Source organism: Drosophila teissieri, chromosome 3R (genome assembly GCF_016746235.2).
Source record: "Drosophila teissieri strain GT53w chromosome 3R, Prin_Dtei_1.1, whole genome shotgun sequence".
Lineage (NCBI taxonomy): Eukaryota > Metazoa > Arthropoda > Insecta > Diptera > Drosophilidae > Drosophila > Drosophila teissieri.
In genome coordinates this window covers 17,297,531-17,314,366 of record NC_053032.1, presented here as the reverse complement: position 1 = coordinate 17,314,366, position 16,836 = coordinate 17,297,531, and the positions used below count along the sequence as shown (strand labels likewise).

Here is a 16,836-nt window from a genome sequence, read left to right as displayed (position 1 = left end):
CGATACTAAATGCGGCAATTCAAGCATGTTCAGACGGACTGAGGAGCTCGCCGGATTTCAGATTCGGGCATCGCGGAAAACGCGACCCAGAGTCATGTCCAGCCATCAATCAGGCGAAATTACAGCATTAAAGTCACTGCTTAAATGATTAATACATATGCCATATATATGTATGTATGTAAGCTTGTGGCACGCACACACACTTGACTGACACACACCCACTCGCACACACGCACACACGCACGCCCGTCAAGAATTCTCGATCGGCACTCGGGATTATGTCCGATTGTATGGATTGGTTGGTGTTATCTGCCGTTATCTGGCCTTATCTTTCCAGCTTGCCACCGCTTGCCGAACCGTGCGAACTGAAGGCTGAACGTCGACTGTCCGGACTCCGGATACGCACGACTAACGGTATCAGTACGGCGCGCCGCGGCGGAGAACGACCAATGCCGTAGAGTATGCAACAACTTTCGCGTTCCGCCGGAGCCGAGAAGTCCATTCAACAGGATATGCTGCTCCCCAGGCGGAATATGTGCGCGGCGCAGAGAGAGAGAGCCTTGGAGAGGAAGAACCTGAGAGAGCGTGAGCTGAAACGAGGGAAAGCACCTGTTGTTCCACCGGCGCGTTTTTCCAGCGTTTTCCTAGCGTTTCAGCAGCGACTGCGACGCGACTTTCGACGCCACCTCCATTTGTTCTCATTACGAGACAGGGAACAACGTTGCGATGTCATTTGTGCTGAGTGAATGCCTCAACTGCATGCAAATGGAATGCAATTGCTGGCTTTGACAAATCGCCGCTGGCTGCTCTGCTGGCCGATGCAATCTTTCAATTGAGATACCCTTCCATAAAGTGGGCACCACAAGTTCGTGTCATTTCTTGTGCATAAAAACTAAAGTTGAAGTTATACTTTTCCTGTTTTGATCGGGCTAATGCCACTTTCAACCCTTTGATCACTTGGAGCAGCTTTACAAACTATTTTATAATTTATTTTGGCACTCAATTCAACTAATCTCTTGGAGAATCTCTCAAAACCACATGCTCCTGACCAGCCACTCGATGTGCTTGGCCACATCCGTATAGATGACGGGCAGTGTCAGATTGCATCTGTTGGTCATTCGCTGTCCGGCTGAGACGACGCCGCGCAGCATCCAGATGTCCTCCTCCTGGAGCATCAGTCCTCCGCCGGAGTCTCCGCTGCAGGGACCGGATGCCTGGGCATTGCTGGCGCAGATCGTGTGCGAGGTGATGAACTTGGCGTTCTCCTCGGACAGATTTCCACGGCATTCCCACTGGGTGATGATGTCCGTGTCGGTCATCTTGGCCAGTCGCGTGTTTCGGTTGCCCTTTTCGTCCTCGCCCCAACCAGCCACATAGGACTTGTGACCCGAGGGCAGTTCGAGCAGAAAGTTCTCATTCCACAAACAGATGGGCTTGATGTAGTCTCCAATACTAAGTGTAGTTACAAATTCAAGTTAGCAAATTTGACAAACAAAATGAATGATTAAATGCACCTACTCAACATGATTAGACAACTGCAGCAGGGCCAAGTCCGCGTCGGTATATACATTGGGATTGTACTGTTCGTGGATTAAAAGTCGCGACACACCTACTGTGGCTCCCGATGAGAAGAGGTCCAAGGAGTTCCGCCCCAGCGAAACAATAGTCCGTTCGCCCGGCAAGTTCCGGCTGCCAAAGCGGAAGCAGTGGGCCGCCGAGATCACTGTTCTGGCCGAGATCAGCGTTCCGCCGCACAAGAAGTTGTAATCCCTGCCCACGTGCTCGAAAAGAGCTGCCATCCAGGGCAGCTGACCACGCTCCACCTCAATGCCGTTGTGGATGAAGGGTGTCTGGATGACCTTCTCGCGCCCACAGATGCCGCTCAGTTGACCGATTGTCTGGGGATAGGACTTGGATACTTGCGAGCCCGTCGATGGTCGAACTGGAGGTCTGGCTGAGGTCTGGAACTCTTGTTCATGTGGCAATTGAGGCACGGGTTGCGGACGCGGACGCTGACTTGGCGGAGGCTGTTGTGGCCGTGGCCTTGGAATAGGTGGTTGTGGGCGGCGTCTTTGAGTAGCCTCCTCCTCCTCCTCATATACTGTGTAGTTCCTCTGAGGGGCCTGGGGCCATTGGTGATCAGTCCGCTGAGAAGGCGGAATGGCGGACAACGGCACCGAAGTTCCCAGAGTTCGCGACAGAGATAGCCTTGAGCTTGGAGCTCCAACTGTAAGGAAATTAATAATGAATGGTAACTTTAAAAAAAAAACAAAAAATCAGTTCAGTAAATTATTCTGAGTACCACCATAAACAATACAATTTCTTTTCTCTTCTGCTATTATAACCTATTTTTATAAAATACATACAATAGGTAGAAGCAAATATTATGTAGCACCTAAAAGTAATTTTTAATAAAAATCCCTTTTTTACAGTCTGCTATGAATCGTTTGACATATGTATATTCTTACATTCCTATACATATAATTTAAAATTTGTTTTCTTTTTGCTGAGATTTACTTACAGGGCCTGGCCTCGCACACAACTTCTCCATTCACCGAAACCTTTGTGAGTTTGGGCACCACGCCCGGCGTGGGAAAGTCAATTCTGTAGTTGATGGGCTCATTGTTAGCCAAGCGATACCTCAGCGAGTCCTGATCCTCCACGAAGTTAAGACTGCCCGGAGACGACTGAAACAAGAATAGAGAGTTCAAGCGAAGGTAAACAGTCTGCGTCACTTTATACTCGTATATTATAAATTCCAATTCCGACGTCACTCTGTGGGGGGTTTATACCTGCATGTAAACATAGCGCAACTGGCAAAACCGAAGCTCTGGCAGAACAATAACAATATAAGCTGAGGCGGCAGGTCTCTCGACAAATGGCAAACCTGTTCCACAACTTTAAGGAAAGCGGTAGAGAATCGAACTGGGGAGCTTTGTGGTAGGGGGTTTTCCCGGACGCGACTTGTCTTATCAGTATCAGCCATGCAATTCCCATGAGAATCAACTTGACCAATGAGCTCGCCCAGATCGATTGCGGAAAATCGGACATTCGATCTGAGAGTGAGGTCAATGCTTGATAACACTAACGTTACTAAACACTAAAATTTTATTAAAGAGTTAAACATTTGGGAAAACTTACCGGTGTGCCTCTGCCAGGCTGGGAGAGTTCAACACGCACCACGTTGTCCGTAATCGTACTATCCAGAACTAGCTTCAAGTGTCCTATGAACTGATTCTCGTACTCCAGATACCGAAATATCATCGGACACTGGATATATGGCAGGTTTTGGGCACTTATATGGCTGATTTTTAGTACGGCAATCAGAAAACCAAGCAGCTGCAGCTGGCTCATCGCGACTACAAACCTCTTCCGGAACAGTATATACTTATGATAAATAAATGCGACTGCGATTGCACAGCATGCAACTAGACGCGTATTCAATCCAATCGAGGTTCTGAGGTTAAACCGCACTCATTGAGAGTCGCGCGATGAATGATTGGTGTTAGCTCAGCCAAATCGCATTAGTTTCCGATATAGCTGAATAGTCCGATCCAAAACAAAGCTGGTTGGCTCTCCCAACCCGATCAAAGTTAGTGACGTGGGTATACTCTGCGAAAAAGGGTTTTGGGAAATCAAAACTGGGTTAAATTGAAGATCAAAACTTAAAATGATTTGAATTAGAATTATTTGATATTTGGGCTTAAGAGCATAAATTGCGATTTTATAAACCTAAAAGACAATTTTTTTATATCTGACTCAAGTCTATTTAAGCGGAATGAGCATGAAAAGCAATTCTGAATTTGGGTTCCCAAAAGTTTGAAGATGAATTATCGTTATTTCTGATTATTAAATACTACCTAAGCACTTTCGATGGTTAATAATTATGTATGTTTAGTAAAGATTTAAATCAGTATAATATACAATGTTAAAATATTTTAAGGTATTACAATTGACGATAAAGGTAATAGTGATTGTACCATTGATCCAATAATGATAAAGATGTTTCTCGAAACAAAAGTTAAAAAATAGTTGGCAGTGTATTCAAGATGCTCCGCTTTGATTTATTTTTTCAGTGATTAATGAACCCACTTGAAATTACCCATAGCGCAGTAATCGGCAGTAATACATGGATCTTCCGATTACGTCATTTGGAGTACATTCATTAAAGGAAATCTCTTCAGGAAGGCGACATGCCTTCCTTGTTGGCAAACTTCATTTTCTGCTTAGTTCCACATGTTGCGGCGAACCCATTCTATGTGTTTGGCCACATCGGTGAATACGGATGGCTTGGAGAGCTCACAGGTGTTTTCCTTTTCGTTGATCACACCTCCAGAGATCACTCCCCGCAGCACCCAAACTTCCTGTTCCCGGAGCATTAATGGTCCACCGCCATCGCTGGCACAAGGTCCTGCTCCCGTCTTCTTGGCACACAGGGCGCTCGGCTGGACCAGCACATGGGGCAGCTCCTGGACGCAGTTCGATTCGATGACGATGTTTAGGTCGGTGATCTTGGATACTTCAGTGTGGCCGGTGCCGGTCTCATCTGGTCCCCAGCCGGCAACATAGCTCTTGTGGCCCTGGGGCAAGTCCATGCGGTTGCTGGTGCTCCACAGGCAAATAGGTACTATGTAGTCCGTGTACCTTGTTACAATATACGTATAAATAAGTAGTAGTTTTGTATATTTAATATATTTGCTTCATAGACTCACCTTACAGGTTCGTCCAATCGGACCAGCGCCAGATCGGCCTCCGTGAACTGTTTGATTTGAAAGTTTTCGTGGATGATCAGCTGAGATACTCCGCGAAATTCTCCATCTGAGTGAATAGCCAGAGTGTTTCGTCCCAAGGAGACGGCCAGTCGAGAGGCGGGCAAGTTCCTTCCAGGAGCACGGAAACAGTGGGCGGCCGATAGTACGGTGGATGTGGAGATCAGGGTTCCTCCACAGATGAAGGCGGGTCCGTTGCTCTCCCGGCGCTCGAAAATCGCCACCAGCCATGGGAGCTGACCTCGCTGCAGACTTTCTCCTTGGAAGATGAATGGAGTGATACTAGCTCTCTCCCGCCCGCAGGGAATCCCATTGGAGGAAGGGTTCTGCTGGGGAACAAGCTCTACAGGGCTTCTCACCGCCTGCTGGGGGGCAGAAGATCGACCAGGATCTGGTGTCGTCCGCGGGGGGGCGGGATTTGTTATCCTCAGCGGGGGGATAGTACCTATAATCGGATTCGCCTGCTGAGGGGCAGTACCCCATCCAGGATTCTGGAACGCTGGCAGTGACTCATTATTCCCTACAAAAATGTCTCCGTTATCCTCGACTCTCGGTTGACTGGGCCTGGTGCCACTGTTGTCGATCTGTGGACTTCCCTCTTGGGGCCAAGTGGGATGACTTCTGGGTGGCACACGTTGGGGATTAGCTTCAAAAGTCAATGTGTAGGACGGCGACCAAGTGATTCGCAGCGTAATGCCCGTTCTTGGTTTGGGATCTAGAAAATAAATGCATCCCTAAATTTCAAATATATATAAAACTAAAATAACTCACATTCTAAGCCACCGCAAAGTTCAACGCCATTCAATTGCATGCTAGTTATCTTGGGCGGTATTGTTGGAATGGGGAAGTCAACACGGTATCGAATCGGCAATCCCTGACGCAGATTTTCCTGGGTCACATAATCATCATCCACCAGCGAAATACTGCCCACGTATTCCTAAAAATAAAAGGGAAATATTACATTTTAAGTCTCCTTTAGCACTAATACATATCGTTTACACGAATATTTTGCTTTTGCAAGGGCAATTGTCATTGCCGCATGGGAAATAGCACAACCGCAAGCAAGTAAAGTGATAACAGAAGCAAATGATTTTGAGTTGAGAACTTCCAAGCTAATAGTGCTGAATCTTACGTCAAAATTGTGAAAGCCCTCCTGGGAGAACTGAAGGATGAGCGTCTGGTTATTGGCCACCGGATGACGAAGTTTCACCAAACCGATGTACTGCCCCATATAGCCCTGGTACTGGAACCACGGAGAGCAGCCATTCCGGGGCAGCTGGCCAAGAGCCAGGTTGATCAGAGAAACCAGGAGGAGAACGGTCACCAGCTGAAGCGGACTCATTGCAACTGCGTAAGAGCTGAGCTTTTCCAGTCTATTTTATAGAGAATTTAATTACGCGCACTAAAACTCAAGAGACTCACTCAATGAGCAAATGATTTACGCGATCTAAGTCTCCCGACTTTTCATATACTTAGTCAGCGGCTCTCCCCACTTTGTGTGTTTTTAGAATTCATTTTTTGGAGTTTTTCTCTCGAGCGCAAATTGCACTGGCACATGCCCAGCTCCATTATGCAAATATGTATTTCATTCTTTCCCGCGTCTAGAATGCCATTTGCACATCGCCTCGATAGATCACTATTTACATATTTATTTTAATCAATCCGAGAGCGGGATGAAATACTACGATGCATAGTCATCTTTTTATTTCAGCTTTTCGTTAATCAAAACTATGCAAGCAGCACAAAGAAAATGAATGAAACTTCTCTCACAGAAGGTATTTAAACCATTTAATCTTTAAATGTACTGCTTCTTTTTCATACGAGATGTTTTATAGAATTAATATATATTTAGTAGTTGTGTAGTAGTGCAAAAGTGATCCTGTTTATGTGCTGTATCTGCTATATGTTCGCCGTTGATAAGTGCAATAATATTTGATTTTTAATGCATAGTATATTTCCCAATCTATTTGGTGGGTGTTTCACTCTCGCGATAATCCGCGATTATATCCTCCAGCTGTCTTTCCACTTCGACCCGCTCCTCGGTATATTCCCTAAGGGTTTTATCCACACACTGATTGCTTTGTCTTTGGATGTCCTCCAACTGATTGCCTTTATTCCGCAGGCTCAGCAGATTCTGTGGAGCATTCTGGACGCCATCGATAGCCCTTCTCACGTCCCGGCGGCATGTTTTTGCCTTAACGCTGGAACAGCCTTCAGTGGCATCGATCAGCTGCCCAGTTGGATTTTGCAGGCCATTTAGGGAACTTTCCAGGTCCAGGTTAAACCGAATCTGATTCCAGATGAACAGACCAACACAACTGCGCAATCGAAGGCCGTAACGATTGTTGAAGTTTTCAGTGATGGAAACAGCCTCCGCGGTCCTTATCCCTGCAGTGGAATCCTGAACTCGCGAAACCTTTGCGGCAGCCCAGAACTTCCATTCATCCTGAACGTTAAGTTTCGAGACAAGTTGCTCCTCCTGGTTCTTGATGTTGGCCAGGATTTTTAGCAACGGGGATATTGCCAAGCTCAGACCAGTGAGAGCTTGTAGGGATTCCTGCAGCGCTTGTCTCCTTTTCTTTTTCCGAGTATGGGGTAAATCGGATAATAATTTCCCCACATAGTTGTCAATAAGATTTCTCAACTGCGTTATCCTACCTTCATTCCTGCTTTGCAGTTCGTTAGTTGTACCAAGAACCGAAATACCTTTTTCGTTTAGCCGTTCCGGATCATTGGGCAGAGCTCCACCGTCTCCAAATTTATTCCATATATCAGAGGCAGTTTCTATTGCCCGAACTCTGCCGTCCCAGGCGAACAGGACCACCAGGAGGATTAGAAAGCCGGTGCACTTCATCTTTTTACCAGCCCCCTAAGAGACTTTATATCGTACTGGCCTTTTATAGCCAATTCATCCGGCACCTAAATGTGCAGCACGCTTGCCAAACATTTGCTCAGCCGATGCCAATCATTTAGCAATTTAGCAGTCAACACGTGGGCACTCATGTTTGTTTTTACGTCATATAGCCGTATAAATGTAACACACAAAGCTATTAACTTGTAAGTTATCCACTGAGAGCTGCAGAGAAACCCGAACAATCAATCGCTTCTTCTGCTGAATCCTAAAATATGTACTCGTATATTCTTCTGCTTCCCAGTGTAAAAGAAATATGATTATGTGATTTAATAGATTTTTTTATAAATTCATTATTGGCAACGACGCGTAGCAACCTAAAATTCGATATTTTTTGGCCTATCAATCAACCATCATTGCAAATAAAATAAGTAAAAGGCGAGTGGCGCAAACCCGTTTTGCCCAAAATCACCAGACAGTGAAACATCGCAATAGGTTTTGGCATTAAAGTTTTTAATTAGATTCTGGATGCTCAGCGGATGTTTTTGTTAATCCAGTTGATGTGCTTGGACAGATCGCAGTAGAGTACATACTGCTTCAGCTGGCAGGCGTCGGCAGGTCCGCGTTCCCCCGTAGACACAATACCCCGGAGCAGCCACCGGTTGCCCTGCTTGACCATCAGACCACCGCCGGAATCCCCGACACAGGGCCCAGATCCATCGCGGTTTCCCGCGCATAGACTCCGCTCCGTCACCATGGGGCCCTTCCAGCTGCTGGCACAGACCGTCGGACTGACGATATCCGCCTCCACCACGTGGGGATACTGCGTCCCGGAGCTGTCCTTCTCGTCTCTCCCCCAACCAGCTATGAAGCCAGTGGTGGTCACCGTGCTGCTCGCCTCCACCGTCCACATGCAAATGGGTGCAATAATGTCGTTGAATCTGAATAAAAAAACAAGATAGTCCTTATTATATGAACTTTAGAACAGAGATATCACATTGTATCGCAGGTTATGAGTTATATATTATCACCTTCTGTAAAATTCAAGGGCTATAATATTTGAACGGGAATGCCCATCCCAAACAGATTTATTGTATAGCCAAACTGCGCTTTCATGCTTTTTCAGCGTTATTTATATAAATAAATTAAGATACTCACGTCACCGGCCGCTCAATGGTGATCAAAGCGATATCCGCATCCGAATAGGACCGGGTATTGTAATCCGGATGCCAGAGCAATCGCATCACGTTTCGCATTTCGGCCCCATCCTCGCCATAGTCATCCAGATCGTAGCGTCCGAGTCCGATGACCACGCGGTCCGCCGTCATCCGATGCACACAGTGGGCGGCACTAATTACAATGCTGGCCGAGATCAGGGATCCTCCGCACTTAAAACCCAGAGCACGAGCCTCCTTGTGATAGACAGCCGATAGCCAGGGGTACCGGCCTCGGGGAAATTCGTTTCCATTCACAATGAACGGCGTTGTGCTGCCCTCTCTACCGCAAACTACTGGTGGTATCTGGGATCGCGGGTCAAAGCGTTGAGGTGGCGGAGTAGGCGGGCGAACGGTGGTAACTGTTGGAAGTGGTGGTGGTGGTGGTGGTGCTGGGCTGCTCGTAACAGCTGGTACAGATGGCCCCAAAGTGGCTGTAACACTGGGCACTGGTGGATAAAAGAAAATGTCAGTTGGAGTGGGTGCTGGAGTGACCGCTGCTGGTTGTCGATTGGACACAGTCGTCCATGGCTGCGTAAAACCACGCCAAACATCATTGCCCCGCGAAGAGGTGGGAAAGAATACGGTCTGCAGATTCACATCGGAGCCATCTCGGGTGAAGGGATTAAATGCGGGGGAAGGAAACAAATTCGACGAACCACTGATTTCGATCTCAAAGAAGCGGTTGAAAAAGCTGCTGGGCGGTCTGTCTGGAACAGTGCTCAAAAGAATTCAGCAGGAAATTTGCACATTAACCATAAGGGACATCAAAATGCTATAAGACAATACCTATTTCTAAAACCTGACACAATCTACTCACATTCGCTGGCCGAGCACAAGAGCTGATCATTGTAGGAGAGTCGCGTCAGCTTAGGCACTCCGCTGTCTGCAGTTTGTCTGAAGGCTACGCGAAATGTTGCCCTATCTCTATTCTGTCGTAGCGCATTCTCATCCGGATACGGTATCAGGCTACCCACCGTACGGGTCTGCGAAATGCAAGGGGAAAAAGTGGTCAGTTGGGTTGTCAATTTAGAGCGAAGATCGCTGGCCAGCTCATACATCATGTTCACCCCGCTGCGAGAAACGTATTTCTATGATATTCCGACCCCGCGTCAAGCCGGGCAGCGTTATCTCGCCCTGCACTCCCTCGAAGGCATCGTTGACATAGCGGAAGTAGTCCGGACACGAGTTCTCCGGATAAAGTTGGCACCCGGCCAAGGCGATTAGCGACACAACTACGACCAATTCCAGACCCATACCTTTCCGGAATCTTGGATTAGAAGCTGGGAAAGAGGCTCTCGGTTCCGCACGCGACAACCAAAGGTGGGTAAATACAACTGATTGCGAGCATTGCATATCGCTTACAAGTCTCGACGGGTTGCTGAATCACTCAGTATCGGTGTTGAGCAAAACTGGAAATTCCGCATCGTGCTGAGCCAATAAGGCCTCTGCCACCAAAACAATTAAGAACTAATCCGACGTTTGGATACTTTGTTCCCAACGAAATCATAGTAAAATCATGGCACTTCCAGGGAAAAGAGTGGCCACTGCAGTCTATTTTGATGCTAACATTCAGTAATTGTTTTACTTTACCTAGCTTACCTTGATTGTGCAGCTTCAAAAAGAAATTGTGTTTGGTAAATCAGTGTTTATAAGTGAATATACCCTTGGTACCTCGTACTCAAATGCCTAGAAGCCAGCGGCCATCTGTATTTTGAGCGAAAACCCCCTCGCATAGAAAACATGGAATATTTTGTATAAACAAAACAATGTATTCAATTCAAAGAGATTAATTGTATTGAAAGCTAACGATCATTGATCGAATTGCCGCTTTCAATATTGATGGGGTTAGACTTATAATTAATAAATTTAAAGGTAGAAAAAAAGAAAAATGATCTTTCTCTTTACTGATAAGGAGACATATCAGTTACTGAGTTAGAAAACCTGCTGTTGCTCACACCCGATTTTCTAGCTCTTGAGTCTAAAGTATTATTATCAAGAGATGTGCCACAAAGCTTAATTTGTTTATAGTTGTTGTTACTCTCTGATGAGCTCTCACTTGATCTAATAGAATTCGAAGGCACAAATCTCGCTCTTTGGAAAATTAGTAATCAATGATTATAAGCATCTGTACTCTAAGTCATAGTCTTAAGGCAAGGGGTGATCTTAGAGCTAAGTTAAGTATATTCTAAGATTGATGGCAATGCATGCTTGGGAAATCCACGGGCTTGGAAAAGGTAATCTTTTATACTACTCAGAGATTTATTGAGAATCTTGCACATGAATTTCTAGGTTTTCCGGTATTGTCACACTATAGTTATTTCAGCGCCTCACATGACCATATTTTGACGTACCCAGTCGATGTGCTTTGCAACATCGCAATAGATAACATACTTGCTAAGGTCGCAAATATCTCCCTGGCGAGGCGATAAGGAAACCACTCCCCGAACGTGCCATCGATTGTTCCGCAGGACGATCAGAGCAGCTCCCGAGTCCCCGAAGCAAGGACCATGTGATTCTGAATTGCCAGCACAGACGGTGCGCCGCGTGATGAAGTCCTCCGCCCGCTTCATCTCCTTGAGACACTGATCCCGTGGCACCAATTGAACACTCACTGTCTTGGGAAAGCGCGTCTTCTGGACACTCCTATCGAAGCCCCATCCGGCCACTGCTCCAGTATCGCCCTCATTTGGTGGCACGCCCATATTGGAGCCCCATAGGCAGAGGGGTCGAATGTACTTGGTGTACACCATCGCATAGGTCAGCACCAGCAGGCCCACGTCCGCATCCGGAACTGGACTGCCCTCGTAGCCGGACGGAGTCAGCACATTGCTTACGCTGACCAGGGAGGCTCCATTCTCGGGATTCTCGTTGCGATCATGCCTGCCCAGATAGACCCACAGTTGGCTGGCACTCTTTCCATAAATGCAGTGAGCTGCAGTGATCACAGTCCGCTTCGAGATGACCGTGACCACACATTTGTATATAGCCGAGGATCCACCTTCGTAAAGGGCCGCTAGCCAGGGATACTGACCGCGGGTCACTAGGTCCCCTCCAATTTGAAGAGGCGCAAAGCCCTCCACGCCGCACTCCTCATAGTCGGACTCTATCTTGGGAATGTTTTGGGAAAAGAATGGATTGGAGAAACTGTTCGGTATGTTCGGCACCGGATGAGACTGAAGCACCGGAGGCGACTGGGACAACGGACGAGACTGGACCACCAATACTTTTGGCACTTCAGTAATTCTCGTTGTGGTGGACATGGACTGGCGTCGGGTCATTGTGCTCGAAGGGGCTTCATCTGCAAAAGGTAAACAAGTGATATGAAAAATTGATTATAAACAATAGATCTTTCAAAGTAACTTGAATTCTAAGACTCGAAAGATATTATTCCAAAGATTTAAACCACAATATTGATTGCTCAATACTTACATTCATCATTTTGGCACAGAACCTGGTCGTTGAATTCCGCCCGTACAAGTTTGGGCAGCTCGTTTCCGAAATCCTGGAAGCGCACAAACACCTCGCCACGTTCTCCGCTGCGTATCTTTGCAAAAGCCCTTTCCTTGTCGGGATACGGCTTGAGGGAGCTCACAGTGCTGGCCTGATGTGGGGATTTCAGTATGTAATAGTTCAATCATATTATATAATCGGTGGGGTTTTACCTGGTCAGTTCCGTGGGCTGTGAAGACCACCTCCCATGATAGGCTGTTCACACCAGCGCGTGGTGCGGTAAAGACGCCTATGAAGGCTCCATCACTCTCCCTGTAGTAGGAGAAATACGTCTCGCAATTGTGCTGCGGCACCTGCAACGCCGAGCCGAGATTCAGATTGAGACAAAGGCCCAGCAAGGTCAGCCACCAGATTGTCATTGCGACGGTTACAACCAATGCTGAATGGAACTGAACGAGAACTGGAATCGAATCCAGAATCAGAATCCGAATCGGAATCCACAAGCGACTGGCGGTGCACTACCTCTCCACGGAACAGCTGATCTCTCCCCAGATTGCGGAACACCCCCATTGACTGATCACGGGCTTTTCCCAGCCATGTCAAGTCTTCGGCCGAGCACTTTTTCTAAACGTACAACTAACAGCTATTTCTGAACCCGGTTCTCCGCACAACCATTTAGCTGGGGAGCTGCTGTCGAGAGAAAAATCCCCGACTAAATAAACATGGGACTTGTTTTACAAACCCACCTTGCATATATACCTATGTTCGTAGTTAGCTCAAGAAATACTCTCTTCTCGTTTTCTGATCGTGCTCAATTTGTATAGCTTTTATAGCAAAAAGCTGTTTAGTATCAATCAAGAACTAGTGAAAAACACAACTATTTTCATCGTTGATAATTATTTCAAATGTAAACACTAATCATTGCGCAAAAATTAGCTTTTAATGCATAACTATTAATTTAATTAATTAAGAGCCCCCAAAAGTTGAACGTATTTAGTTGTGCAATTTTTGTATTTATTTATTACCAAGAAAGTTAAAAGTCCACATTCACGAACGGATAAGAAAAGTATTATTTGTTCATTACTCTAGAGACTTTTCCCATTTTTGAGATCTGTGGCTGCCCCTCTTATAAATCGCGTAAGTTTTGCTTAAAGTTATTATCAGGCGTGGCAAGGTGGCTTATGTGAATTTCCATTGAAAATTATGTTTGTGGGACGACGTTTATGGCGACAACGCATTTGGCCAAAAAACTTTTTCCAACAAAACAAAAAGAAGCCAGTGAGAATGAGGGGGAGAGGAGAATGCTCCTAACTTCACGACACCCGCAACTCAATTTTGCTGCATTGTGGCTGCGCCAGTTCCCCAATTTGCCCCAACTGCCTGCCGGCAACTTTTATAATCAGTTTCAAGTTTGTTAAGCTTTGTAATAATTTGTTGAGATTTGGCGCGAAATTTTTCGATTTCTTTTCTGTTCCCCAAACAAACTTGTTGTGAATTGTGCCGAGGGCTCAAGTCTGCCAACTTAGCGGAGGCACTTTGACAACACATCGGAAAACGGTGGTGCAGGCTTCCGCCTGCGTCAATAATCGGGTGGCAAGTGGGAGGAAGTGGAAGGCAACAGTGCGTCTGACTGCACTTGAAGGCAGCTCCAATTGGGCGGCCTAATTGGAGCGGTTCCTGTTCGGGCGCCACTTCAACATGATGGGATGGATGGCCGGGCAGGGCAAATCAAGTCGAATCAAATTAGGCCTCGTGAATGGAGTATCAAACTGGGCTAAAGTTACTCGCACAATGTGGTACCTAAAGTATTAGTATTTGGGCGAAAACAGATTTAATGATTTGGAAATTCGATTTATTACATGTAATACAATCTTGCATAAACTAGAGATTTTTTTTTACATTTATAAATTTTTTTAAGAATAATCAGTAATTACCAAGTTATAGAAACATCAGCTTACATTTGCTAATACCTAATGAAGGATTCCATTCTAAGCCCGGCGGATTATCTTAAAGGTATCGCAGGTGCAGATGCCGCGGAACCGACTGAATACGAAGACAAATGGCTCCCCACAGGACTTAAGGAAGTGGCTTTTCTGGGCGTGCACAAAGCCTGTGCGAAGGGAGCATTGCAACTCATCATTCCATGAGTTATCAGCCGACTCCTCCACCAAGTGCGTGTGGAAGACATTGAGCAGCTGAAGCGATCGCTGCATGCGAGGTGTGCGAACCAAGGCCAGCAACTGGATGTAGGGACGAAACTTGATCCAGCGCTGACAATCCTTGATGTCCACATCGGTGCCCAGATCAATGATCATTAGCTTGCAGTCGTGATCATGGATGGCCCTCAGGATGTCCAGCTCCATGGGCCCCTTGAAGCACTTCTGCAGCTCCTCCGTGATGGTGAAGCCCAGTTCGTGACAGGGAGTTTGCATGGTCCATGGATATCGCCGATTGGCAAAGTCGAACGCCAATTTCTGGCGGCGCTCTTGCTCCATCCTCAGTTGATTTACCACCTTATCGATGGGCCTTATGGCCTGGGATCCGCGGCACAGAAAGTCCACCTGGATCGGCGCCTTTCGCTCCTCCACCTCCTGGTTTAGGGCCTTTTCCGCATCCTCGTTCTCGATCTCCTCCCTTTGGGCGCCCTTGCAGCAGCGCAGCTCATGTGGCGGCATGTAGAAAGGATAGCCCACGTGGGCCAGGTAGGTATGCCACTCCAGTCGATTGAAGGGCTCACGGGGCACAAAGGAAGCATCCGGCTTGGTCTCGATGCGACAGACATTCTCGTCCAGGATCAATGGCCACAGCACGTCGAAGAAGGAGCCACCCAGCGTTCGTTTGTCCTCGGAGGTATTCATGGAGGTATTTATTTTGGGTACTTGGAATTTCTATTCATGTAATTTGGACTGGCTAGCAAATGTGTGTCTATGGCAGAGTTTCCGTTGCCTCGCTATCAAATGCTTAATAGGGTGACACAAATCTGCCAGCATATATCAATGTACACCTAGAAATATTTCGGTTCCTTAACCCAAAACTTTGTAACATAGTTTCAATGCATTTTTATTATGTTGATATATTTATATTCAATACAATTGTAAATTTGCAAAGTATCTATTTGTATCTAATTATTTTCTTTTTGAAAACATTTCCAGCAGTGAAAACACCACCCCCCCTAAAATAAATTAGCCTCTGGCACGCCCCCTAATAACAAAACATCCTCCCCATTTTTCCATACCTCAACTTGTTTGTTGGCATTTGTTGCCAAATTTATGCGCACTCACAGGCAATAACGTTAAGTAAGTATTCTCATCGGGAGATTCCCGATTCCACAACAACAATTTGGATACATTTTACGACATTCCATGCCGTATATTCACGGTAGCCGACGATCGCCATTATTTTATGAGCTGAAACAGCGAGGTGAAACTCGATTTTATGAGGGAATGCAGGCGCAACAAGATGGCCGCGATTTTCATTATGCCCCCGTTCGAACATTTATATTAGTTTTAGGGGGCGTGGCAGATCCGAGGAGCAATGACTGCGACAACGGTGACGAGTTTTCGGGCTCATTAGCTTTTATGGCTTTGCTTTTATTGCTCGCGGCGTGGCAGCTTTAATTTCGAACACAAAGTGTTGCCTATCGCAGGGCGCTCGGGCGCCTGGTGTTTGGTGATGGGTGTTGGATGTTGGATGTTGGGTCCTCCGCATGTGAGCAATAAATTTTCATAAATCAATTGTGCGTGCCACGTTGAACACAATCAGAGGGCTTACAAATCGGAGGCACCTAACAAAAATCCAATCCACAAAAGGTTTGAATTTAGATTTATGTATGTCAGTGCACCGAAAACCGAGTGACGAATGCCTATTTTACGCTTCGTTGTTTGAGAACCTATTGATTTTATATTCGGGGCAGTGCAAAATTTTGATCCTAACCAAGGATTTTAATTTTAACAGGAAGATTCATGGCATCTGGTTTTCGCCAGTTGCTCTCTAATTTCGCAATTTAAAGTTGCCATCGCTGGAAAATTCTAAGTCTTAAGTGAGCGAGAGCTCAGAACACAATATTTGTTTTACTTTTTATTTCGTTTCATCTATCAAAACGCGACAACTTTTTTCCGCTCTCTGGCCACAAAAAAAAAAATGGTTGTATATACGCGGGATGTGTATAAAAATTTATGTGTATATTTATTGTGTTTTATTGGGGCACTTAAGCGTCAGACTGTAAGAGAATACCGCGAGTGCAAAAGCCGAAAGAAAAAGCGAAAAAAAAGTCAAGCAAAAGAAAAGCCATGCAAAAGAAAAACTGAAACAAGTAAGGACAACTGAGACGCTTATTGACATAAAAGCCAATCATTTTCAAATGGCTTTAAGCATTCGACAAATGGAGAAGCAGCCCGCAACATCAAACGGAAAAAATAAACAAAACTCGAGCGTAAAAGTGGAGTCGTATATTTTTTGGCTATGCATTCGAGTTGGCACACCGCACAAAAAAAGCCACAGGAACTTCCAGTGGATGCACTTTGAACCCGTTTGCGGTTCGAGGTTCTCT

The 16,836-nt window shown here is 46.1% G+C and overlaps 6 protein-coding genes across 7 annotated transcripts; all 6 read right to left on the bottom strand.

The window, feature by feature from the left end:
• Nucleotides 1–967: 967 nt before the first annotated feature.
• Nucleotides 968–3,361, bottom strand: LOC122620964 (putative serine protease 42). Its single transcript, XM_043798664.1, has 4 exons — nt 3,142–3,361; nt 2,522–2,687; nt 1,519–2,227; nt 968–1,452 (listed from the first exon to the last, which is right to left on the bottom strand). The coding sequence occupies exons 1-4, from the start codon at nt 3,352–3,354 to the stop codon at nt 1,029–1,031; spliced, it is 1,512 nt and encodes a 503-aa protein (XP_043654599.1). The 5' UTR covers nt 3,355–3,361; the 3' UTR covers nt 968–1,028.
• Nucleotides 3,362–3,483: 122 nt separating this feature from the next.
• On the bottom strand, nt 3,484–6,129 carry LOC122620963 (CLIP domain-containing serine protease B9). Of its 2 annotated transcripts, XR_006326166.1 has the most exons (5): nt 5,902–6,129; nt 5,541–5,706; nt 4,713–5,484; nt 4,103–4,644; nt 3,484–3,612 (listed from the first exon to the last, which is right to left on the bottom strand). XR_006326166.1 is itself a non-coding variant. In XM_043798663.1 (4 exons), exons 1-4 carry the CDS (start codon nt 6,109–6,111, stop codon nt 4,227–4,229), a joined length of 1,566 nt encoding a protein of 521 aa, XP_043654598.1. In that variant the 5' UTR covers nt 6,112–6,129; the 3' UTR covers nt 4,044–4,226. The 2 variants fall into 2 exon arrangements, 1 of the variants encoding a protein (XP_043654598.1); XM_043798663.1 differs by lacking the exon at nt 3,484–3,612 and having other exon boundaries at nt 4,044–4,644.
• A 401-nt stretch (nt 6,130–6,530) lies between these two features.
• LOC122620965 lies at nt 6,531–7,646 on the bottom strand. Its single transcript, XM_043798665.1, has one exon. It carries the CDS (start codon nt 7,621–7,623, stop codon nt 6,733–6,735), a length of 891 nt encoding a protein of 296 aa, XP_043654600.1. The 5' UTR covers nt 7,624–7,646; the 3' UTR covers nt 6,531–6,732.
• Nucleotides 7,647–8,103: 457 nt separating this feature from the next.
• Nucleotides 8,104–10,155, bottom strand: LOC122620725 (putative serine protease 42). The gene is made up of 4 exons (XM_043798323.1): nt 9,894–10,155; nt 9,655–9,820; nt 8,779–9,544; nt 8,104–8,561 (listed from the first exon to the last, which is right to left on the bottom strand). Exons 1-4 carry the CDS (start codon nt 10,089–10,091, stop codon nt 8,153–8,155), a joined length of 1,539 nt encoding a protein of 512 aa, XP_043654258.1. The 5' UTR covers nt 10,092–10,155; the 3' UTR covers nt 8,104–8,152.
• A 430-nt stretch (nt 10,156–10,585) lies between these two features.
• LOC122620622 (serine protease gd) lies at nt 10,586–12,754 on the bottom strand. Its single transcript, XM_043798182.1, has 3 exons — nt 12,500–12,754; nt 12,267–12,438; nt 10,586–12,135 (listed from the first exon to the last, which is right to left on the bottom strand). The coding sequence occupies exons 1-3, from the start codon at nt 12,704–12,706 to the stop codon at nt 11,165–11,167; spliced, it is 1,350 nt and encodes a 449-aa protein (XP_043654117.1). The 5' UTR covers nt 12,707–12,754; the 3' UTR covers nt 10,586–11,164.
• Nucleotides 12,755–14,122: 1,368 nt separating this feature from the next.
• LOC122621199 lies at nt 14,123–15,265 on the bottom strand. The gene has a single exon (XM_043798985.1). It carries the CDS (start codon nt 15,143–15,145, stop codon nt 14,276–14,278), a length of 870 nt encoding a protein of 289 aa, XP_043654920.1. The 5' UTR covers nt 15,146–15,265; the 3' UTR covers nt 14,123–14,275.
• Nucleotides 15,266–16,836: the final 1,571 nt, after the last annotated feature.